The sequence below is a fragment of the Desmodus rotundus genome, chromosome 7 (genome assembly GCF_022682495.2).
Source record: "Desmodus rotundus isolate HL8 chromosome 7, HLdesRot8A.1, whole genome shotgun sequence".
Classification (NCBI taxonomy): domain Eukaryota; kingdom Metazoa; phylum Chordata; class Mammalia; order Chiroptera; family Phyllostomidae; genus Desmodus; species Desmodus rotundus.
Genome location: NC_071393.1, coordinates 3,863,816 through 3,887,861, shown reverse-complemented (window position 1 = coordinate 3,887,861; position 24,046 = coordinate 3,863,816). Strand labels below are relative to the sequence as shown.

General features: G+C 50.6%; 1 protein-coding gene across 1 annotated transcript; it reads left to right on the top strand.

The window, feature by feature from the left end:
• The first annotated feature begins 8,604 nt into the window (after window positions 1–8,604).
• On the top strand, window positions 8,605–23,451 carry PSMD9 (proteasome 26S subunit, non-ATPase 9). The gene is made up of 6 exons (XM_024567103.3): window positions 8,605–8,847; window positions 12,520–12,622; window positions 13,665–13,876; window positions 15,747–15,848; window positions 21,643–21,731; window positions 22,048–23,451. Exons 1-6 carry the CDS (start codon window positions 8,710–8,712, stop codon window positions 22,073–22,075), a joined length of 672 nt encoding a protein of 223 aa, XP_024422871.2. The 5' UTR covers window positions 8,605–8,709; the 3' UTR covers window positions 22,076–23,451.
• The last annotated feature ends 595 nt before the right edge of the window (window positions 23,452–24,046 follow it).

Below are 24,046 nucleotides of genomic sequence, written 5' to 3'. Positions count from 1 at the left end.
TCAGGGATCATAGAGCCCAACGTTCTGCTTTTCCAGAGGAGAAAAACTGACAAATAGCAAGAGACTGCCTGGGGCCACTACCCCTGAGGTGGGGACCTGGTGAGAACAGAGATCCAAAGTCCAGCCTCTGTGCTTCTGAAGCGGGATGCCACCCCACCAGGCCAGGCACCTCCTCCCTTCCTCTCTCTGTTTACTAGGCAGATCTGGAGGCAGGCCAGGTAGCCCCTCCTCCCTAATCTGCCCCACCCCCCGGTGTACCTCATCAGCCTCAGTGCCCACTGCACCCCCCTGGGTCGAGGTTTCCCACTGAGAAATCCAGAGTGGAAGGAGCTCACAGGCCAGCAGGTCCCACTGAGGGAGAGAGCACCGAGGGCCTGGCATCGCAGGAGGTCTGCGGCTCACTGGGCCCGCAAGCTGCGTGCTTTATGCTGAGCACCTGCTTCCCTTCTGGGATCCTGGGATTTCGGTACATGCTAGGTAGCGGGTCCCTATGTGCCCAGCATCCAATAAAACCCCCAAACCCTTAGCCTCAGGCCTGAGTCCCTGGTAGAGAGCAGTTCACAGCCCCTTGCTGGAGGAATTAAGAGCATCCTGTGTGCTCCCACTGGGGAAAGACCCTGGGCGGCTTGCCCCCCGGTTTCCCTGGACGTCCCCCCATGCGCCTGACCCCTGGGCTGATTGTGCTGTTTTGTTTTTTTGCTGTAATACATCTCAGCCATGAGTGGGGCTCTATGCTGGCTCCTGTGAGTTCCCCCAGCACACCATCAAACCTGGGGGTGGGCTTGGGAACCCCCGATGCAGCTATTCCTAGCTCCCTGGAGGGTCTCGAGTGTCAGGCTGGGGGTGCGGGCTGTATCTTCGAGGCAATGGGGAGCTATTGAGGGTTTTATAGCAGAGTTGCAACATCATCAGGACTTGGCTTGAAAAGCTTCTCCGATCCAGGCCAACACAGGGAAGAGAGCTGAGCAGGGACCCACCTGTCTGTAGCGGCTGTGGTTCGACTGGAGTAGCCCAGTGGCCTATTTGTGATTCGTTATTACATCTGGGGACCGTGAATAAACCAAGAGGCTTTAGTTACATCTGAAAATTAGACCTGAAAACAGTCGAGACAGCCTTGGGCTCTGCTTCCTAGAATCTGTAACTACAGGCTTCAGACAGAACTAATGAGGGTTCAGAGGCACAGCCCATGCATAGGACTTCCCCGTCCCCTTCCAGGCCCCACAGCCCTGCCACGGAGGGCTGAGACATTAACTGGGGACCTGAAGCGGAGAGGGCAGGTCTGCGTGGGGGCTGTTATCAGGGCTGGAGTAGCAGGGCAGGGCCAGCTGGATGAAGCTGAACTTTATCTCTTGGGGCCCAGCGCCCAGGTGCCTGCGCTTTGGAGCGACAGGCAGCTGTATCAACAGGCATCAGTCAAGGCCTGAGAATCCAGAGAGTAGGTGGCAGGGGATATGGGACCCCTGCGCCCTGGAGACTGTGATCGCCGGCCACGCCCAGGCCCTGTCTGAGTCTCAGGACCCCGGACTGTGCAAGCAGGCACCTGGATCCCTGTGCTTGGCTGGGGGGTGGGGGTGGCCCTTAGGGGTGTCCTGGATGGTGGTGGTTTTTGCATCTCCGGTGTCAATTCCTACCCTGTCTGACAACAGCATTTCACTTTGGAGAACCGTCCGTCCACTTCTCCATCCCTGTGGTTGGGGCATGTGAGCCTGGACTGGCCCAGGAGAATCCCCGCGATGGGTTCCGGGCTGGGCGCCTGACCAGAGCCGGAGCCGTCTGGGGCCGGTCCGCCCTGGGACGTGAGCGCCAGAAGAGTCTCTCTCTGAGCTCGGGGTTCGCTATGCTGATCGAGGGGCGCTGCGCTGGCCATGGCCGCCTCCTGGTAGGGAAAATGTGCCTGTGCGTGAGGCCAGCACAGAGAAAGCAGGATGAGGAGACAGGCAAGGCAGGTCCCTGATGTCTGAGCGTCGTGTTCCAGGCGTGCTTCTGGGTGAGCCACCGTGCGCCCTCTTCTGCTTAGGCTGGTTGAGATGAGTTTCTGGTATTTACAGCCACTAATCCTGACTAACATAAAGAGGAGAATAGTGATGATGATGATGATGATGATGCTGATGATGCCCTGGTTGGCGTGGCTCAGTTGGTTGGAGCCTGGAGACAGACGGTTGCAGGTTTGATTCCTTGTCAGAAGGCAACCAACTGGTGTTTCCCTCTCACACTGATGTCTGTCTATCTGTCTGCCTGTCTCTCTCCCCCCCCTTCCTCTTTCTCTAAAAGCAGTAAAAAAACAAATGGCCTTGGGTGAGGATAAAATAACAACAATAATAATAATGGCAACGCCAATGGCGTCTATGAGCACGTACTTACTATCAGGCACTACGGTGGGGGGCAGCGGAAGCGGTCTGTTCAGCCACTGGCATTGACATTGCTTAGATCTGCTGGCACCAAATGATAAAATAAGGTCGACAGCTTTCATTATCGTAAATTCTCTGTAGAGAATGCACTGCTGTGTGGGCGGGAGACGTGCTCCCCTCAGGAGGGACTTGCTGCCCAGGTGCCTGGAGCGGGGCTGGCTGTGGGCTCCACCAGGACCTGGGCAGCTGCAGAGGTTTTGCCCGAGGCTGCCTCTGCTCAGGGGGGCCCACACCTGGGGACTGAGTATGGCAGGGTAGACCGGCCTGGTCACCTCAGCCCAATGGGGACAACCTGAGTGGTGGTTTTGCCTCCAGAGCCCCCCGGTTGGGTTGTCCAAGGCCTCGTTGGGGCCCCCACCACGATGGCTGCTTCTCCCCCACCTGGCTGCCCCTTTCCTTTCACTGTTGTGGGTTTCTGAGAACATCTTGCACCCCAAGCTCTGTCTCAGCCTGCGCTTCAGGAGAACCCATTCAGTGACTGAGCACAGGGCAGAGGAGAGCGGTGGCCGTGGAGGCTGACCAGCTGCTGTGACATCAAGGCCCAGGCACATCAAAGGGATTGTTTCCTTTCCTCTCAGGCCAAACTACTGTCACATGAGTACCTTTGCCACTTGCATAAGCCGAGGATGAAGTTACTCAAGGTGATCATTGATTGCTTCCAGAATGAGCCTGTGTCCTCAGCATTTAAAGTCCCCAAGCTTTCAAACAGCTGCCACCCTTCACCTGACTTTCATTCTTCACGGGGCAACGGGGGAATTAGCCTTGGCGTCCGGTATGCTGAGTTGCCTTCAGTATATTGCTGAACCTCTCTGGTCCTCCTTGTCCCACTTCTGAATATTAGGAAGAGCTGTAGTAACGGCGTCTCTGCTGTCTGCAGGGACAGCAGTGACTACGTCCAACGCTCTGCATTTAACAGAACCCTGGGAGGGAGGGATTATGATTCTGATGGTGCCTACTTGCAGTCTGGGAAGCAGGCCCAGAGAAGCTAAGTGGTCCACGCTAGTGAGTGGTGGCGTTGAGAGTCAGCCCCCTTTTTCCCAGTCCAGGTTTCTCGCATTCTCTGGTGTGTCCCACTGCCCCTGGACACCCTCAGGACTTTAACAAGTGGGAAGGGTCTGAGAGGCCACCACCTAGGGACTTGCCTCCCAGTTGCTGCAGGAGCCAGCACAGTGATGCAGAAGAGAGAGAGAGCTGGCTGGGACTGTGGAGTTCAAACCCGTGTCTTGCCAACACGGGCGACCGCTGCTCTGCTTCAGCCAGCTGTTGCCTGTGGGGCCAGGGGCCTGCTTTGGTCAGATTTTGGTTAAAAGAAGCTGGAAATTTGAATGTTTATGTGAAGTCCATCCACTGAAAAATAGTCTTGTTTGAAGTTCTGTTTATGTGAACTATGCGGGATAGGTGAGTCGGTGGAGACCGAAGGAGGACTGGCAGTGCCCAGGGGCTGGGGGAGGGAGGGAGAGGGAGGCTGCTGACGGCCCGGGCTTCCTTCTGGGTGATGCAAATGTTCTGGGGCTGGGCAGAGGCGGTGGTTGCACAACTCTGTAAATACACAAAATGCCGCTGATTGTTCACCTAAAAGTGGTTCATTTTATGTCGCAGAAATCTCCTCTCAGTTTTGAAAAGCTGCCTTGGGTCTAAAATGTTCTTTATGATTTAGTGTATTTTTTGAAATTGAGAAGTAGTATGTCTACTGAAGATGACTAGGCATGAGAAAGTGCAAAATGTATACAGCTCTGAGTTTTCACACACTGAAGACACCTGTTAACCAGCTCAGACAGGTGTTTTATTTTATTCTTGGTAACAGAATTAATAGAAGTTAAGTTAGGGGGGGAAGGGAAAATACACATCATTAAAAATAAAAAATAAAAAAATAAAAAGCCCTGGCTGGTGTGGCTCAGTGGATTGAGCGCCAGCCTGTGAACTGAAAGGTTGCTGGTTCGATTCCTAGTCAGGGCACATGCCGGGTTGTGGGTCCCTGGATGGGGCGTGCAAGAATTGACTGACTGATGTTTCTCTCCCTCTCTGTTTCACTAAATCTTTAAAATAAATAAATAAACAAATAAAAGGGGGAGGGAGAAAATACAGAAAACAAACCCATACGTAATTCTTCCTCTACAGGAAGCCTCCAGGCACATTTTGTTCATACCCACCCAGACTACCTTCTAAAAACATATAAACATATATAGGTATGATCCTGTAACATTTTTTATGTCTGCTTTGTAAACACTTTTCATGGTAAGAAACACCTGTGTTCATTGTTTTTGTGTGTGTGTTTCACGGGAGGTTGTATCATAATTACTTTAACCAAACAATTCAAAACAGCATCTGCAGTGATCTGACTCACTCGAATGTACAGATTCATGCTCTTTGACATAGATTTTCTTTGTCAATTACTCTGAATTAGTATTAATAAATGTCCTATATTTTTTCATTGCTTTCTCCTCTGCCCCACACTCTGCCCAGGCACAAAATATTAACAATCTCACACATGTACAACCCCACCTTTCTCCACTCTCATGCGATCATATACAAGCACCTTCGAAGGGGGACCCTAAACATCTGGAATTATCTTCTGGAGGGCGAGCCCCTTGCAGTCCAGGCTTCCCCCGCTAGGGGAATGTTCTAGGAACCCATCTGCATCAGGGCACCAGCTGGCGTCGTTGTGGGAGGCTGTGTTCTGCTTCAGTGAATTTTCCTGGAAGGCTCTTTCAGTTCGTTTTTTTCCATTTCGTCAAGGGTGGTTTACGAGCGCACCTGCCCACGCCCTGCTGCGTGTTCAGCAGTTTTTGACCAAAAGCGTATGACCCCTGTGCCCCACACTCCCTGCTCACCCAATCTAGCCCCGAACGACTTTATTTTTTGTTTCCCCAGATGAAAAAAGTCCTCGAAGGGAAGCATTTTGCTGATGTGGAAGAGGTGAAACAAAAATGGCAGAAGCACTACAAGGCATCAACATCGACGAGTTCAAGCACCATTCTGAGCGCTGGGAAAAAAAGTCCCGATAGGTGTATTGCATCAAAAGAAGAATACTTTGAAGGTGACTGAAGTTTAAACACATAAGACTAGACACACAATTTTTTATAAATAAATTCTGGGGTATTTTTGGGTCTCCCCTCGGATAGACACGTACGCAGAAGAGCCAACTCGTTTAAAAACAGGACCGACATTGTGTGGGTCTCGCATTGTACTTTCCCAAGTGTCTGCATTTTGGTAACTGTGCTGCATGTTCTGTCTGTCCCTCCCAGTTCTCCCTCCACCCCACTCTGTGCCCCAGGCGCCTTTGCCCTCAGCCAGCCAGAGGCTCAGGCAGTGGAGAGAGGAGGGGGAAGAGGGCCAGCCCTGGCCCAGCTCCCTCTCTGCCAGATGACATTTGGACTGCTGTGTCTCTCCGCTGAAGGCCACACTCCCGCCAGGTGGCTACACCCTCTCTAGGTTCTGAAACTACTCCTGTCCCTTGGCCCTGTAGGTGTGGGGTGGGATCTGACCCCTACTGTTGCTGGTCCCAGGCGGTTTAATCATCCCTTATTTGCTCCCTTAAGCTTGCCCATGACTCTGGAAATGGCCCTTTCATTAGATGCCCCTCAAATATCCTTCAGAGTGTGCCCGCTGTTTCGTGATGGGGCCCTGAACTGACTCAGTAACTAATTTAAACTTCTGAAACATTCTTAGCGAGCCAGCTCCCACAAGCCTGCCACCAACTCGAGCCTCGAGGTCCAGCCCCTTGGTTTGCAGATGCAGGAGCGAAGGGTACTTGCCAGGACAGTTTTCCCGGCTGCTAGGCCAGAGGGGAAATAAGGAGTTTGCTGAGCCCTGAAAGCAGCAGTATGAACTATGACCAACCTGGGGTAGCTCTAGCTTCCTGGTTCTGTCTCCCAGTTCCAGGTATCTTGGCCAACCTCGTGTTCTCCAACGGAAATGAGCAAGATATGGGTGTTTGGAAGAGGCAAATAATTTACATTCTCCAAATCTTGGCAGTTTTCTAAAACAAAGGCTTTGTTGGTTCTCTGTGGCCCCTGCAGGTGAGACGAACCAGAACAACTGGAGTGGGAGAGAGCAAGGATTATTCTCTGAGCTCCTTCCCTTAGAATCTGGTTAAACCCCGACTCAGTCAAACATTTGAAGGCAAGCCTCAGCCAGCTTCCTGTGAGTTCTCAATGGGTAGACACACAGTTAAACATTCATTTATAATACCTGGTGAAAAGTGCAGTGAAGAGCCCAGTTTTGGGGGTGGGTTAGAGAAATCATCCCCAGGGGAGGAAATGTTTGGGCTGGATCTTGACGGTAGAGGTGAAATCAGCCTGGCCTGAGACGGCGTCCTAGAGAAGGCATGACCAGGCGCCAAGACCCTGTACAAAGACAGACAAAGCCAGACATGTGTCAGAAACTGCTAGAAGCTCAGTGTGGCTAGAACCTAAGTTGTGTGTGTTTGTGTTGAGGGTTGTGTTTGGGTGGGTCCAAAAGACGAGCAGGGATCAGAAGGGTCTTGAAAGGCGAAAGAAGGGCGCTGGAAAGGCATCGAACCCTTCCAACCAGCAGAGTGGCTGTGCCACTCTTTGGGTGTGTCATCCTGGCTGCTGTGTGGAGGATGGGTGAAAGGGGCAGCCTAGACGCTGAGCTCGCTGCAATCTGAAGAAGCATGGGGTGGGATGAAAGCAGAGGATCTAGGTTTATGATAACAGCAACAATATTGACAATAACAACACGATAGGGAGACTGAAACAATAGCTCTGGTTTCAGACTGCATAGGCGAGACTCTTCTCCCCGCCCTGTTTATTAGGAAAATGTCAAACCTCAGAAGAGTTGCAAGATAGTTTCTGTGACTATCCATATACCTGTTCACCTAAGATTTACCTGTTGTTATACATTGCCCCCCTCCTTTCTCTCTCCCTCCCTCCCCCCTCTCTATTTCTCTTTACGTAGGTGTGTATGTATATAGCTGTGTTTCCTGAACCTCTTGCAAATTTGTTGCAGAAATCATACCATACCTCTAAATACTTCAGCACTCATCTCCTTTGAGCAAGGAGATTCTCTTCTGTGATCATAATGCCATCATCTTACTGAGCGACTTTCACATCAGTACACTATAATCTAATATAAAGTCCGTATTCACTTCCTCCAATTGTCTCAAGAACGTCCTTTACAGCTTTTCTTTACTTACTTACTTATTTATTTTTGGAGGAGCACACATTTCGGCTTCTTTAACGTAGGTGCTTACCTAGCATGTGGGTGGATTTCACAATGCTGACCTTTTTGAAGAGTCCAGGCCAGTCGTTTTGACGAATGTCCCTCAGTCAGGATTCGCCTGTTTGTTTGCCATCGTTGGGTTCAGGGAAAACATGTTGGAATATTACAGGAGTGATGGCACGTCCTTTTCCAGTGCACGGTATTAGGGGGTACGTGTTAAGATCCTAAGTTTCATCCTTTGGCTTTTAGCTGGGTTGAAATTTGGGCTGTTTGTTTTGCTAGTTGGGCAAGTCCGTTACCGAGACGGTTTTCTCAGCTGTCGATGAGGGAAATAATAAGCCTGGTTTTAAGAGGTTGTTTACATGTAAGGTACTTAAAATCAGTGTCTGACACATTGTAACTATTCGATAAATTATTAGTATTACTATTACTGCGATCATCGATACTATTTTTACCTAAATTTATAGAGACCTTAATTTGTGACAGGCACTGAGCCAAGCCCTCGGTTCTTTAGCGCTCCAGCTCCCGGGATGGTGTAAGGCACAAAGGAGGCACTCAGTACACATTTGTTGGCAACATGTGAGCTCTCTGTGGATTTCTGTGGATGTGGAACCAATATACAGATGAGCAAACTGAGGCTCGAAGACGTGAAGTAATTTACCCAAGGTCACTGCATTGCAGTAAGTGGCAAGAACCCTGAATCTAAATCCAGGGTCTGTAAAAACTAGGGTTAGGAATAGGGATGTATTTTGTAAACCCTCCAGCGCTGTGTAGAAGGGAAGAGCTGGATTGGAGCGCCACGCACATACATACAGTGGGCGCTCAATAAATGTTAGGCGAATGAACGAGGACAGAAAATGAGTCAGCAAGGGAGAGACCAACTTGCCCTGGTCCGGTGTACTGGGGAATCATTCCTAGAGCCACCACAAAACCGTGTCTCTCAGCAGGGTGTGGCCTCCGGAGACCCCGCCCATCCAACGAAACCACGCCCCTTGCTTCTCTCCGCGCTTGTGGACGCCTGGGGTATTTTGGCCCGCGGGCGGAGCCGTAGCTACTGTGCCCTCCGGGGTCCGAAACCCGGAAATCGCGTATCTAGAATCCCCCACTGAGGTCCGAGATGTCGGAGAAGGGAGCTGGGTCGAGTGGGGGCTCCCCGCAGGCCAGCACGGTGACTGTCAGTGACGTCCAGGAGCTGATAAGGCGTAAGGAGGAAATCGAAGCGCAGATCAAAGCCAACTATGACGTGCTGGAGAGCGTGAGTGTGGGCTCCGGGGCTCCCGGCCACCGTCGGGGCCGCCCTAAGGTCTCCGGACTCGGCCCCACGACCTGGGAAGTGGGAGGCCCGGGAGGCCTCCGCCGGAGGTCTCAGCTGTGGGTCTGTACCTCCCTGGGCGCCCAAGGCGCCGCACCTGCGGCCTCTGTCGGCAGCAGTCAGTGAGACAAATAACGTGGAGAACTAAGAACAGTAATGGTATTGTAGCCAGTGTTCAGGGAGCCCATACTGTGTGCTGGGCGCTCTTTCACGTGTTTTGCATTAGTGAGCTCATTTAAGCCTTGATGCAGGCCTTGGAGAGGAGCTCTTATCATTTCCCCATTTTAGGGATGAGTACCTGCGGTCGCAGAGCTAAAAAGTTTGCAGAGGCTGGGTGATTGATAATCACCACCATCATCAGTCGTAGTTGAACGTTTATCGAATGTTCTATGCTTTGCTAACCACTCTACGTCAGAGCTTCTTAGACTTTAATATATATGTTAAAATTCAGATTCTGGTGGGGGCCGGCCACGCGGGAGCAGATGCTGCGTTTCTGGCAAATTTTCAGCGACGCGGATGCTACTGGCCAAAAGGCTGAGCTTTGAGTGACAGTGAAGGCTCATTATCCTTCTTGTATAAAGAGGAAACTGAGGCCCAGAGGGGGACACACCCTTACCTAGGGTCTCGTAGCTAAGAAGTAGCCATGGTGGGGCTAGTTCCTAGGTCTGTCTGGCTCCAAAACGGACAGTTTGTCTTAAGTTACCTAGTGTAAAACCACAAATTAATTCGCAGAGAAAGAAAGTTAATCACATCTCAGACTGGGCTGCTGGAATGCACTTTAGGTCATGGGAGTAAGATGAAGCACTGGGTGGAGGCCAGGGTGCCATTTTCCTGGGTGCTGACTATGTATGCCTGGAGGGTGGTCTTCATGAAGGGGAGGCCACTAGCTCAAAATCACAGTGGGATTTAGACCTCAGGCCTGTTGAATCCAGAACCTATGCTTTCAAGCATTATGCCAGCAGTTTCTTAAACTTCAAGTTACTGTCTACCATAAGCAGGATGCTGTATCTGTATACGTCTATACTGTTGTTCCCTTCATGTTTTTCTTTAAGTCAACCCACTTTTTTACTTAATTTTATTCCCCCTTTCTTTGTATTTATTTATCTTTAGAGAGAGGGGAAGGGAGGGAGAAAGAGAGGGAGAGAAACATCAATGCGTGGTTGACTCGCGCGTACCCACTACTCGGGGGAACCTGGCCCGCAACCCAGGCATGTGCCCTAACTGGGAATCGAACCAGAGACCCTTTGGTTCGCAAGCCACTAAACCACACCAGCCAGGGCTACTTAACTTTATTTTAAAAGGACATTTTATAATTCTCCAGCATGTGAAAAAAAATGAGAATCTTTTCCCTTAAACGTAAGGTAAAAATGTACATCAGGATGATCAATACCAATGCCCACTGACTGATGAATGGATGAATAACATGTGGTCTGTCCATACGATGGATGTTATTCAGTAAACAGGAAGGAAGTGCGGAGCCATGCTAGAGCGTGCGTGAACCTTGCAACAGGATGCTGAGTGAAAGAGGTTCATCACTAAAGACCACATACCTTGTGATTCCACTTATACAGTGAGATGTGCAGAGCAGGCAAATCCATACCGAGAGGAAACAGATCAGTGTTACCAGGGGCCGAGGGGAGGGAGAATGGGAATGACTGCAAATGGGTCTGGGTTTCTCTTTGGAGGGTGCTGAAAATGCTCTAAAATTGATTGTGGTGACGGTTGTACAACTCTGTGAATGTACCAGAAGCCATAGCATTATACTCTTACAATGGGTGGATTGTGTGGCATGTGAATCACACATCTCAGTAAAGGTGTGGAAACATAATCGCGAGGCCCAGAGATGGCAAGCCGTCTGTGGGCAGTAGAGGGCACAGCACCGAATGGGCGCTTTTTTCTTGACTGTGGAAGGGTTGCAGACCACTGGAGAGGGAATAAGCATTTCAGATTCAGGGCTCCTTCAAGCCCTGTGTGTGAGCCGCCAGTGGTGGGGGTCCCAACTTTGGAAATCAGTGGAAATCATGCGGGATTGTCAGGAATGCCAGTCAGCTCTGTCATTGTGGAAAGGCAGGAGGCTGACACGGGTACAGGGCCCCTGACGCATTTATGCTGCATCTATAGAGAGTCCTGTCTTAAGGGACCTTAGGGGACCCCTTCCTGCCACAGGAAACAACTGGTATAACCCAGAGGCTTCCAGAGAGAAAGGGAGAGAAGCGGATGGAATCCCGGCACCTGTGTGCACTGGGCACTGTCTCCGTGCTGACTGGTAATTACAGCCATCGCTTATCACTATGTGTATTGAGTTCCTAGGGCCTCCGTAACAAATGACCACAGACTGGGCGGCTTAAAACAAGAGAAAGCTATTCTCTCACAGCTGCGGAGGCAGAAGTTAAGTCTGAAATCAAGGGGAAGGCAGGGTTGGTTTCTTCCTGGCTCTGAAGGAGAATGGGCTCTATGCCGCTCTCCCAGTTCTGGTGGCTGCCTTCTGTTGTCACAGGGCCTTCTCTCTGTGTCCCAAATGCCCCTCTCGTTTCTCTTATGAGGATACCCGTCATTGGATTTGGGGCCAACCCTAAGTAAGTCCAGGATGGTCTCAGAGATCCTTTTTCCCATTAAGTCACATTCTCAGGTTCTGGGGGTTAGGATTTGGACGTATCTTTTGGGGGCCACTGTTCACCCCACTTTTTGTGTTCTTGGCACTGTGCTAAGCACTGTACATACGTCAACCCATTAATTCTCACAGTAGGTGGGAAGGGAGTGAGCGCCGTCATTCTACTTTTATAATCGACAGAGCTGAGACTTGAAGAGGTGAATGAAGGTCCTAGCCAAGGGCGCCCAGATGGTGTGGGGCAGAACTGAGCTCAAATCAAACGCTAACAGACGGCAAAATCCCTGTCCTACACCATCATCAGTGCAGAACACACCTCATTGTTCTTGTACATCATGCCCTGACTTACGTAGGAAGAGACTTGAAAGTGTTAAGACAAAGGTAATTTTTCAAATAGGGAACGCACTTCCAAGGTCAGAATTCAAAGTCTAAAGAGTGTACAGTGAAAAGTGTCCCTTCCTCCCCCTGACCCCCAGCCACCGGGTTCCTCTCTCTCGGGGGCAGCTGGTGATACCGGCGTAACCTTCCAGGGAGGAAGCCTTCTTTGAAAGCCCTTTTAGATCTTTTTTATATTTAGCAGAACCAAAGTGCTGCCACAGCTGGGTGCATTCAGGGCTTGTCACTCCCCTCCAGCTTTGAAGGCCATCGGCCAGGTGTCCGCTGCCTGTAGGAAGGAGGGTTTGGAGGAGTCGGAGAAGGAGGCTGGCCTTGGGGTTCACATTGAAAGGAGTCATTAGTTTTATCTGTGCAATTCTAACTTCAGAAGAGGAGAATGATTCATGTGTTACTTGTGTTACCAAAAGTTCATTTGATAGACAGTGTGCCCCGTAGAGGGAACTCGGGAGAGGGTGTGGGTGAAACCCCTGCCGTGCGCCGAGTGGTCAGCAGATGGCAGCTTTCGTTAGTGTCACCTTTACTGGGGTTGTGAAGGAGAAGAGCCTGGGGAAGAGGTCTTCAGGACTTCATACCCAAGCAACATTTTTTAAATCCATGTGTCTTCCTTCCAGCAAAAAGGCGTCGGGATGCACGAGCCGCTGGTGGACTGTGAAGGCTACCCCCGCGCAGATGTGGACGTGTACCAAGTTCGAACCGCCAGGCACAACATCGTCTGTGAGTGACCCCTGGCGGGGCCCACCCCACCTTGCAGAAGGGGACGGTAGAGGCACACGAGTGAAATCCCCAGTACCCCATGTTATCTGCTTCCCTTGCTTCTGCCTTGACAAGATCATGGCACTGTCTCCATGGAGAGCCTGAGAACTCAGGGATGGGTTAAACGCCGGGTTCTGTATTTGTAGTTCTGTTTTGTTTTTTAAGACTTCTGTTTCACTGTGGAAACTGTATTGAAATAGCAATAGCAACCCAAGTCAGATACCGCTCGCAATGCTAGTCGAATCATTTCTGTGCGAGCAATTACGTGTGGCTGTTAACGACAGTGACCGAGGAACAGAAGGCGAGCAGAGGTTGCGTAGGGTGTTAGTTTTCTGTTTCCCATCTGACAGATCACCCGGAAACGTCACAAACCTGTCACACTGCAGTCCAGAGGGGTCTCAGGGAGCTAAGATCCTGGTGTCATGTAGGGCCACATCCCTTCTGGGGGCCCCGGGGAGAGCCTGTTTCCTTGTCTTTTCCAGCATCTCGAGGCCGCCCACACTCCTTGTTTTGTGGCCCCGTCTGTCCTCAGAGTCAAGAACCACATCTCTCCACCTCCGACTCTGCCACATCCACGCTCTTCCTCCCTCCTTCACTTACACAGACCCTGTGATTGCACGGGGCCCACCACCTGGATCATCCAGGACATGCTCCATCCAACTCTGGGCTGTAAACTAATCACACCTGCAGAGCCCCTTTTGCACATAAAGTAACGTACTCACAGGTGCCAGGGATTCGGGCATGAAATTCTTTGCACGGCCATTATTCACCTTGCTTCAGCGGGGCAACCAGGAATCTCCCACCAGCTCCTGTTAGAGGGAGTTACTACCTACGTTTTCCGCTCACTGACTCCTGTTACCTGTATGAGTCATGACCCCCTTCCAGCGTGTTTGGGGATAAGCCAAGCACGTAGGAAGCGCTCATTCAATGCTCAGTGAATGAATGTGGGAGTCTTGTGTCCTCAGCTGTGGTCCTTGGCCCTGACATGGCTTTCTCCTCCCAGGCTTGCAGAACGATCACAAGGCAGTGATGAAGCAGGTGGAGGAGGCCCTGCACCAGTTGCATGCTCGGGACAAGGAGAAACAGGCCCGGGACATGGCCGAGGCCCACCAAGAGGCCATGAGCCGCAGCCTGAGCCAGAGCGAGGACCTCAGCCCCCCTCAGGCCTTTGCCAAAGTGAACAGCATCAGCCCCGGCTCCCCCGCCAGCATCGCAGTAAGCCAGGGCCTAGCCACCTGAATTTGTCTCTAGTGGGTGCTGTGGGTCAGCACAGAGGGGTTGGGAGTGGCAGGGAGGACTGTGGGAAGAAAGACCCATGCTCTCGCCGTGCCGTGGCTTGGCTTCACTCACTCATTCAGCAAACACCAGTCAAGACCTGCTGGGGGTTCAGAGAGGAGGCCCTGCTGCCCACTAAACTGGCCAGGGAGGGACTTAGGACGGGACACAAGGTAGAAGGTGGCAGATGCCGAGAGAAGGGGTTCGGGACTCACCTCCCTGGGTTCACTGTGGCTGGGCAGTGACTCACAGACCCGAGAGTGGTGCCAACTGCCATTCGCTGAGTCCCTGCTGTGCGCCAGGTGTCCTGCCAGATGAGCTGCGTCTTGCCGGGTGTGTTTCAAAACGTTTGAAACAGCTTTATTGTGATATTTCATGTACCATAAAAAGCATATAATTTTGTGGCGTTCAGTGTATTCACAGAGCTGTGCATCCATTTTAGAGCATTTTCATCATCCTAAAAAAGAAACCCTAACCCCTTAGTCATTCCCCCCAGCCCCCGGCAGCCACCCGTCCGCTCTGTCTCTGTGGATTTGCCTGTTCTGGACGCGTGACATAAACAGAGTCATACGGTGTGTGGTCCTTTGTGCCTCTCCCTCTCACTCATTCTCAGGCTCCCCCGTGTTGGAGCGTGTACCCGCCCCACATTCCTTTTTATTGGTTTTTTTAAAAAATTTATTTATTTTATTTTTTACAGAGAGGAAGGGAGAGAGAAAGAGGAGAGAAACATCAGTGTGTGGTTGTCTCTCACACACCACTCACTGGGGACCTGGCCTGCAACCCAGGCACGTGCCCTGACGGGGAATCGAACCCGTGACACCCGTGGTTTGCAGGCCGGCGCTCAACCACTGAGCCACACCAGCCAGGGCCTACATTCCTTTTTATTACAGATTAACATTCCATTGTATGTGTAGTTCACATTTTGCTTACCATTAGTCAACGGACATTCTGGCTTCCATTTTTTATGTATTAGGAAAAATGCCGCTGTGAACATCACGTACAGGTCTTTATGAAGGTCACGAGCAGGTTTTATGTGGGCCTGTGTGTAGTATCTAACCCCGCAGCCACCTTCTGAGGCAGGCACTAACCTTTATAACCCCTTCATTTCACCCGTGAGGAAAAGCCCCCAAGACCTGAAGTGACCAGTGCCAGGACACAGATCCCGAGAGACGGCACGGGGCCCCGACTCCGGGTCCCGCTGGTCCTCTTTATGGTCACGAGACAGCAAGCTGCACATAAGCAGCTTTTTTATTCACCGCTGTGTCCACAGCATCCAGCACGACGCTGTAATTGGCCCGTGGCAGATATTTGTCGGAGGGATCAATTAATCACCATCTGTGTTCTTGGAATGAAAGGATCGCGCCAGTCCTGGGTCAGCCTTGTGCCTGTGGCTGCTGATTTGAGGGCGTCTGGGGCAAGCTTGTCTGAATTCTGACCCTGGAACAAGATAGGCCCAGACTGGCCTGCGTCTCTTTGTCCCTGAACCTGGGTCAGGACCCCAGAGAGCAGCACTGGGCTTTCCCCCACATATCTCAAAGCCTGTACCGCCGCCAGCTTTTATCAGACATTGGGCAGACCTGGCCGCCTTCTGCTCGATCTGTCCTAGAAGAAGCGTCCTGGAGGAGGCGGCCCAGTCATCCACCTTCTGCACGAGCTATCTAAGGCCCTGACCTCTTTGCTTCGGGCCTGCCATTGTCCCCTGGAGGGAACAAGCTCTTGCCCTTGACATTAAACTGGGTATGGAGGGGTAAAGAACTCCAGAAGCACGTTTAACCTCAAGCCTAGTTTTCCATTTCTCTTCTTCCTTTAGGGTCTGCAAGTGGATGATGAGATTGTGGAGTTTGGCTCCGTAAACACCCAAAACTTCCAGTCGCTGCAGAACATCGGCAGTGTGGTGCAGCACAGTGAGGGGGTGAGTTGGGGTCACGTGACGTTTGGTCAGTGAGCCTAGAATTGCCGAGGCCGGAAAACATTGCGGGGCCTTTGTTGCCTCCAGAGTGCTGTTACTCAGGCATAGTCCCCTCTCGGGGCCTTTGCAGGGGCTGCTCCCACTGCCTAGAATGCTTTCGCCCCCTCGATCCCTTGCGTCCCTCATCCCGTACAAGTGACACCTGCTCAGCGAGGTCTTTCCGGCCACCCCATCCATCTACAGTATCTGCAGTATCCTTCTCCGACTTTCTGTCCCCGCTTTCATTTGACAGTGTCCCTTAGAGATCTTTTCATTTTGGCACATACCTTGCCCTTTTTTTTTCTTAATTAAAAAAAAAAATACGTTTGTTGATTTTAGAGAGGAAGGGAGAGAGCAAGGAGGGGAGAGAGAGAGAAATATCGATGTGAGAGAGAAGCATCAATTAGTTCCTCCCGAACGCGCCCTGACTGGGGAGTGAGCCCGCAACCTAGGTTGTGTGCCCTGACCCGGAATACAACTCCCAACCTTATGGGGAACGGGACAGCGCTCCAACCACCTGAGCCACACTGGCCAGGGCCACCTCGCTCTTTTTCACCGCTGCAGAGTCCTCCAGTGTAGGAAGGGACTGCAGTGTGTCCACTCGCTGCCTTCTCAGCGAGCATCGGGGTACTCCCAGTTTTACGCCAATGTGGACAGCCACGTGTTCTTGTTCACAACTGTGCACACCCACGTGGGCCCTTGGAGGAGTAGACACCTGGCAGTGGATTAGAGGCTATCAGTGTGCGGGCCCTTAAAAGTTTAATAGGTAATTTGAAAAGGTTTTACTAATTTATACCCTCAGCATATCGTATCGCTAAACAGGACTTTGTATTCCATATTGATCTAATATTTTTAATAACAGGGCATCTTCTTTTATTTTGTATTTTCCTGATTACCCGTGAGGTTGAGTATTTTTTATATGTTCATTAATGTTCATATTTTTATTTCTATGAATTGTCTGTTTATGTATTTTTTCCATTTTTTTCTGTCGGGTTATTTGTCCTTTTTAAACAATCGATTCGTAGGAATTCTTTATATTCCAGATATCAAACCTTGCCTGTTCATGTGTTGTGTATGTGTCTTCTGGTTAGCTCCTTGTCTTGCAACTTTGCTTATGGTGACTTTGATTACTCGAAAGGTTTTCTTACAAAACCCACTTAGATGCCTATTTTGTTGAAGGCACTTAGACCCCAGGAAGGGGCCTCAAACACTCGGTGGGCACACTCACCCCACAGCCACCGCGCGGGCTTGGCCTTCGGCGCGGCTCCTGCTTGTCCGGTTTCTCGAAGCCTTCAGTTTCACAGCCTTCGCTCACCTTTGCCGTGTCCTCCTCACTGTGCTTATGTGTCACCGAGGTGCTGTCCGTGGCGATCCCTGAACGGCGCCGTCGTCATTTTAGTGAGGTTCCTAGAGGTGGCGCAACTGTAGGTTCGTTTCTGCTGGGTAGGAAGAGTCTCCCTCACCTCCGAGTCCCCGTCCCCTCTTCCAGAGGCGGCCACAGCCCAGCTCAGTGTCCTCCAGGGGACGATGTGCCCAGGCACCGCCAACAGAGCAGGGCTGTTTCAGTAAGGTGTGTGTCACCCACAGCAGAGCCCTCTTCCCAGTGCAGGGCTATGAGTTGTGACAAGCTGCCGCTGTAACAACACACAGCAGCTCCATCGTCCCCTCAAATGGCCTCGTATCTTTCGGTGGGTGCCCTTCCCCGCAGCCCCACTGGGCCCAGCGTGGGTCTGCACGCCATCCCTGCGGTGGTCCCTTTTCCAGAGCCGTGTGCATGGGACCCCTCAGTGTGCAGAGCCTCTGAAGCCCAGCTCCTTCCACTCTACACCGTGCGGCCAGCTCTCCTGTGCTGTGGTGTGTCCCCAGGTCCGTCCCTCTTCTTGGCCGTGTGACGCTCCACTGTGCAGGTGACCCCAGGTCGTCTACCCATCTGCCACCAAGGGACCCCGAGGCTGTGCCCAGCTTTTGCTGATTACTGATAACAGCTCCTGGTTTCTAATCTGTCTCTTCTAGTTAAAAATAGTCTTAGGCTCTTTATAGGTTTTAACTCCTTTGTTTAAATGAGGTGTCATTGACACGTACCATTATATTAGTTTCAGGTGTACAACAAAAATGATTCTATTTATGTGTATTTCAAAATGCTCACCGGAGGAGGTCCCGTTAACATCCATCTCTATATGTAGTTACAGTTTTTCTCTTGTGGTTAGAACTTTTAGGCAGCTTTCAAATAGGCAAAACAGTATTATTACGTACGGTGATGTACAGCTTGGGGATCACAGGTGGAACTGCGGTAGGATCCTTCTTTACAGACGTAGTTTTTGAATATATATGTGTGTATATGTGTGTGTGTGTGTGTGTGTGTGTGTGTATGTATATATATATATATTTAAGCAACAGAGCCTTTCTTCAAATGAAATTTCCGGGGAATTCCGGTGTATCGAACAGATAAGTTGCTGGATCAGCTGCAGAGGGTGGGGGGACCTCCCCCTCTCAAGGCCCCAGGGCCTCCGGGCACCAAAGCTCAGCTTGAGAATTAAGTGTTTGGGTTTTCACAGTCTGCTGTGTTCGTTAGAAAAATAATAAAACCCAAACCCTCATAGCATTATATTACTAGACTTCTAGGTAGTTTCCAGTTTTACAGAAACCTGCAAATCAACACTCTTGTAGACAAATCTGTTTCCTTAGTGAACTTTCTGAAGGTGAGTTTCTGGATCAAATGCATATATTTTCAAAGGAAAAATACCTTCAAATTTTAAAAAGCATCTATTTTATTTTTTTATTTTTATTTTTTATTCAGTCCTTGTTGTATTTTTTCCCACTACCATTTAGTCCCCTTATCCTCCCCTGCCCCCCTAAAAGTGTCCATTTTAAGAATAATACGTATTTTATTCAGCTGATGTGGATGAACTTCGAAAGGATTTGTGCCGAGTGCAGTGAGTCAGACACGAAGGGCCACATAGTGTGGGATCCATTTACGGGAAATGTGCAGAACAGGCGAAGCCACAGAAACCGAAGCAGATCAGCGGTGCCGTGTTCTAGGGCAAGAAGGGGGTGGGGAGGGACGGCTAACGGGGACGGGCGTTATTTTGGGGGATGAAAGAGTTCTGGAATCAGATGGCGGTGATGGTTGTACAAATCTCAGAGTGTATCAAACCCCCCTGAATTATATACTTTTAAATGGTGAATTTTATTGTATGTGAATCTTATCTCAATAATAATGCATACTTAGTGTAAAAAAAATCATATATGATGACAAAAATCTTTCAAAATAAGAATAAAGGTCCTGGCCCTCTCCGTCCCCTGCTGTGTTTGAGTCCAGGGCGAGGTGCTGGCTCTAACGGGGAGCAGAGGGTCAGCGGGTCCTGGCCTCGGGAGCACTTCGGTGGGGGACAGGCATTAACCACACCATCACAGGTGTTTATCACACACTGTGGAAAGGTTCAGGGAACAAGGAGAGCAAATAATGGGGCGCTGATCTAGCTTGGGGTTGAAGGAGAATGCTCTAGGATGTGACCATAAGTGTATAGATGTTTATCAAGGCCGGAGGCTGGCAGGGAGAAGGGCCTTCCTGCAGGGTCACGACCCTACTGTGGGAGGACCAGAGAAGGCTGGTTGGAGCCAGAGCAAGGACGAGCGGGGCCAGGGGCCGGACCCCACGAGGTCTGGTGGGCCTTAGTGAAGATTTTGTTCTCTGCTGAGGGGCCGTCAGGAGCCGTGCGCCCTCCCAGGCTGGAGAGTAACGGGTATAAGGAGCTTCGTGTGGCGGAAACATTTCTCCGATGCTGGGTAGGAAACTGGTCACGAGGGGATGCGGCCTTGACCGATGGGCCGGAGGTGAAAGGAAGTGGGCAAATCAGAGAGACATCAGGACGTACGAGGATGGCCTTTACCATGATGGACCGTGTCAAGCGTGACCTCTGGGTTTCTAACTGCCCTGGGCTGTCACTTCCCGACGGGTGCCCCTCACTGCACCCCTCACAGATCCTCGGTGTGGGCATGTGTGTCTGTAGCGATTGCTTTTTGAAAAAGAAGATACAAACAAGACTGCTCCACATACTTTTCTGGATTTTTCCGCCTGCGAAGGGATGTCCACATGGGTAAACATCTGTCCTCCCCAGATCCCATTGCTCCGTTTGCCAGCTTTGACTTAGCCACGCCCACACTGGTGTGCCGTCACACACACTGGTGTGGTGAACATTCTCCTCTCGTGTGATGTTTCCGTCAGAGATTTCTGGAAGTGGAATTACTGAGTCAAAGGCAATGCACATTCACAGGCTCGGCAGATGTTTCCATTTTCTCAAGTAGTGTACGTGAGCACGCCTTTCTCGATTCCCGCCCCAACTGTGTTCTTGTCAGTCTTTTATTCTTTGGCGATCTAAGTGAAAAAATGCCATCTTTTGGGGTTTTTCATGCTGTATTTTTTTTACATTGATAGATCTTCTGTAACTTAAGAAAACTGTGGGGAAATACCCATAACATAGAACTGACCATTGTAACCATGTGTTAAGTGTACAGTTCCCTGGCATCGAGTACAGCCACACTGTTCCACCACCATGCCCACCGTCCACTTCCAGAACTTCTCTATCTTCCCGAATTGGAACCCCGCGTGTTACACACGTGACTCCCATCCTCCCTCTCCCCAGCCCTCTACCAGCCACTGATCTCCTTTCTGTCCCTGGGAACTTGCCCTGGGTTCCTGCATCAGCAGGGTCCTCTGTTTGTCCTCTTGTGACCGGTGGAGTTCACCCAGCACAATGCCTTCGCGGTCCCTCCGTATTGTTTAAGTGGCAGAATTTCCTTCCTCCTTAAGGATTGCTGTCTTTACTCTGTCGACGGTGTCCTTTGATGCACAAAAGTTTTACATTTTGATGCCTCTTGTTTTAAGCTGTAATTTTTTTGTATGTTACATACTTTAATTTTTTAAAATTAAAGTAACACACATGGTTAAAAAAATTAATGGTGCTGTGACTGGTGTGGTTCAGTGGATTGGGTGTCGTCCTGCAAACGGAAAGGTCGCCGGGTCCGGAAAGGTCGCCGGGTCCGTTCCAGTGTGATTCTGGTCAGGGCACGGTTAGCGCCGGGTCCCCAGTTGGGAGCGTGCAAGAGGTAGCTGGTTGCTGTTTCTCTCCCTCTCTTTCTCCTTCCCGTCTCCTCGCTCTAAAAATAACTAAATAACATCTTTTAAAAAATTAATGGTATAGAAAGATAAAGTAGTAAATGTCTTCTCTTACGTCATTCTCTCTGGGAAGTAAGCACTGTTAACAGTTCTTCGGTATATCTTCCAGAAAAGTGCCTGCACCAAGCAACACATGTTCTTTTAGAAATACATGTATGTTCAAATGGGCTCATGTGTGGTCGGCTTTGTTTTGTCTTGTATTCTAAAACTGCCTCACTTGCTATACTGTATTTGAATAATACTTTATTAAGGGGTACTTTGGGTGCTTTCAGTTTTTGAATTTATAAACAGTTCTGGGAGGAATACTTTGTTCATATATCATCTTGTACTTTTGCAAACTGTATTTTGTATGCACTTCTAAGGGTTTTTTTTGGGGGGGTGGAGACATGTTTCTGTGAAGGGGTGGTACCGATTTGTAGCCCCAGGGGCTGCCCCAACAGTGCCACGCCCCCCACACTCACCAGCTGGGGGCTAAAATAAGCATCCTTGCTAATCTGATGGGCGCAAAACAGCAGCATTTGAGCCCAAATCGTTCTGAGTGCTGATCAGGCTGAACTTAAAATGAGCTCATTTTCCTTCCAGAGGCCCCTGAATGTGACAGTGATCCGCAGAGGGGAGAAACACCAGCTCAGACTGGTCCCAACACGCTGGGCGGGGAAAGGACTGCTGGGGTAAGGTGTCTTGTTTCTGTTCGTTCACATGCTGTTTGTTAGACATAAAGCTGGCGGCGGGTGGGGGGGCGGTGGAAATGGTGGGAATCCCCCAGTGGCCTGTGGGACTCATGGGGAGGGAACACTGCGGCAGGAATGAGGCTGCAGGTGCGGAGGCAGAGGGAGTCCCGGACTCTCTGGTTCTTTCATTAACTGGGCATCTGCTTGGCAGAACTCAAGAGTGTACGTGGCGTGGAAAGCTCAGGAGGGCTCACCTTCTGATCTTCCTGAATGGAGCCGCCAGATTTACGCTGTTTCTTTTCTTTTTTCCTTCCAGCTGCAACATTATTCCTTTGCAAAGATGACTCTCCCTGGGGAGCAGTAACAGAAAAGTGTCTTCGGTTGCCCTGGACTTGGGTCTAGGGGGGATTTCTTCCTTCTCTTCTCTCCCTGAAGTTTAAGGATCTGGAAGAGGCTGGAAGCCCAAACTTCTAGGTGGTGGGAATGCTGTGGCCTCCAAGTGTATGTAACCTCTGGGGATTGAGGCATTGTTAAAACCTGACATGTATTTAGTATCTTTTGCAAATGAGGCCATGGCCCTAAATAGGAATCCTCTGATTGTAGACAAGAGGGTGGGAGTTATTCTGGCAGGTGCTGGCATGACTTTATTCTTCCAAGATTTTTCTCCCCCAAATAAACACAGTTTTACAGTACTGATAAGACCAAGTAATCATCCCAACTGAATTCCTTATGAACCTCCCAGACCAGAGTGTAGACGGCAGTTCGAACATCGTCATAGAAAGTTGTGTAGAACAACAGTTGTGCCAAAGTCAAATCTGACCTGCAGTGTTTCAGGGCCACCATGGTGTATGATGATGTCCCCATGTTTCAGGACCATCATTCTTTACGGCGTCCCCATCATAAATTATGGTGTCCCAGCCACTCGGGCTGCCCATCTGCATCTGCAGGGTGGTGTTGCTGCTCTAAATACGGAGACTGTGTCCTCTGCTTTGGACCTCCAGGGCCACAGGCACCCCCTTCAAGAATAGAGAAAGCAGGAGGCTCCCAGCAGCCCAGCGAGGTGTGTGCGTCCTTGTGCATAAGCCACCAGAGGGCAGCAAGCTCCCTTCACTTCTGGAATAAAAACGCCTGCAAACTAGCTTCTAATTTCACTTTTTGTAATTGAACCTCCTTGTCCTGCCCTCCTATCAGTGCTGTTTTATAACCTGCCCAGGTGGGCCTGACGCAGCTGATGGGACCACGCAGCGTGTGTAGGGCTGGCCTCTCGAAAATGCCGATTCCTCCTTTTTCTTTTCTCTTTAACATGGAGAAATGGGTGTCAGTGGTTCCTAGTGACTCTGGCCTTTCTCTCGTCGCTGTGTCACAGGCTTGGTTTCCCCAGTTCCCACTGACCAGCCTCTCTGTCAGAGACACGGCACACGCCCGAGGCATGCCGGTGGTCCCTGGGGCTGGATCTGTCTGTCTTGCACCCAGATGCCAGTCTGCCGTGTCGGGGCTCAGTTTGGGGGCGTGCTCCCAGCCGCGGGTTCTCACGCTTGGCTGGAGAGCCTCTCTGTTGAGTGTCTCCCCCGGGCTGTTACTCACGCCAGACGTGCTCACGTAACCCCCGTAACCACAGCGTTCACCGGTCTTTGCTGTTTATATTGTGTGTTCGAGCTCCCAGCACTTTCCAGCCTGCTTTTATAAGCCCTAGACTATAATAAACACAGCTTGTCCCGTCTAGCTTCTCCCTTTTTTCTTTTTGATACGTGTGTGTAAGAATCACCCAGCTTTGGGGCATGGGGGTGGGAGTGGGGGGGATCATTCCCATTCTTCTAAAATGAGAGCAGCAGGAGTCTCTGCTTCCCAGCCTTTGGCCGGTTTCCTGCGGGTCTCCCTCCAGAAGGGCCCAGATGGCCACGTGTGCGCCCTTCGGTGAGATTGTAGGCAAGGGTCCCTTTGAGGTAGAGTGATCCTAATAGATTTACCCAAACTGGTTTTGCAGAAACATTTTGTGATAAGAACCGCAAGATAACGTCACCGATATAATACTTAATCCCAGCCAGCTAAAATGCTGCACACAACACTTTTTGCCCCGGTGAGAAGGTCTGGAGGACAGACGGGTGCAGCATCCACAAGACTGGGGACTTTCGTTTGCTTTTGGCAAAGAGAATTTTATCAAACCAGTTGGTACTTCCCTTAATCTTGTTAAGCCTTCGGAAAGTCAGAGCTGCTACTGTGTGAACCGCTGCAGCTCCTCTAGGAGTGGCGCCATGGGAAAAAGGGGTTGGGAGGAAAGAGGATGGGACCAGGAAAGCCAATTTCATTTCCAGGTC

Coding starts and splice junctions, on each gene's coding strand:
- PSMD9 (XM_024567103.3), top strand. CDS start 8,710: ATGTCGGAGAAGGGAGCTGGGTCGAGTGGGGGCTCCCCGCAGGCCAGC. Junction 8,848..12,519: donor ACTATGACGTGCTGGAGAGC/GTGAGTGTGGGC, acceptor TCTTCCTTCCAG/CAAAAAGGCGTCGGGATGCA. Junction 13,877..15,746: donor GCTCCCCCGCCAGCATCGCA/GTAAGCCAGGGC, acceptor TTCTTCCTTTAG/GGTCTGCAAGTGGATGATGA.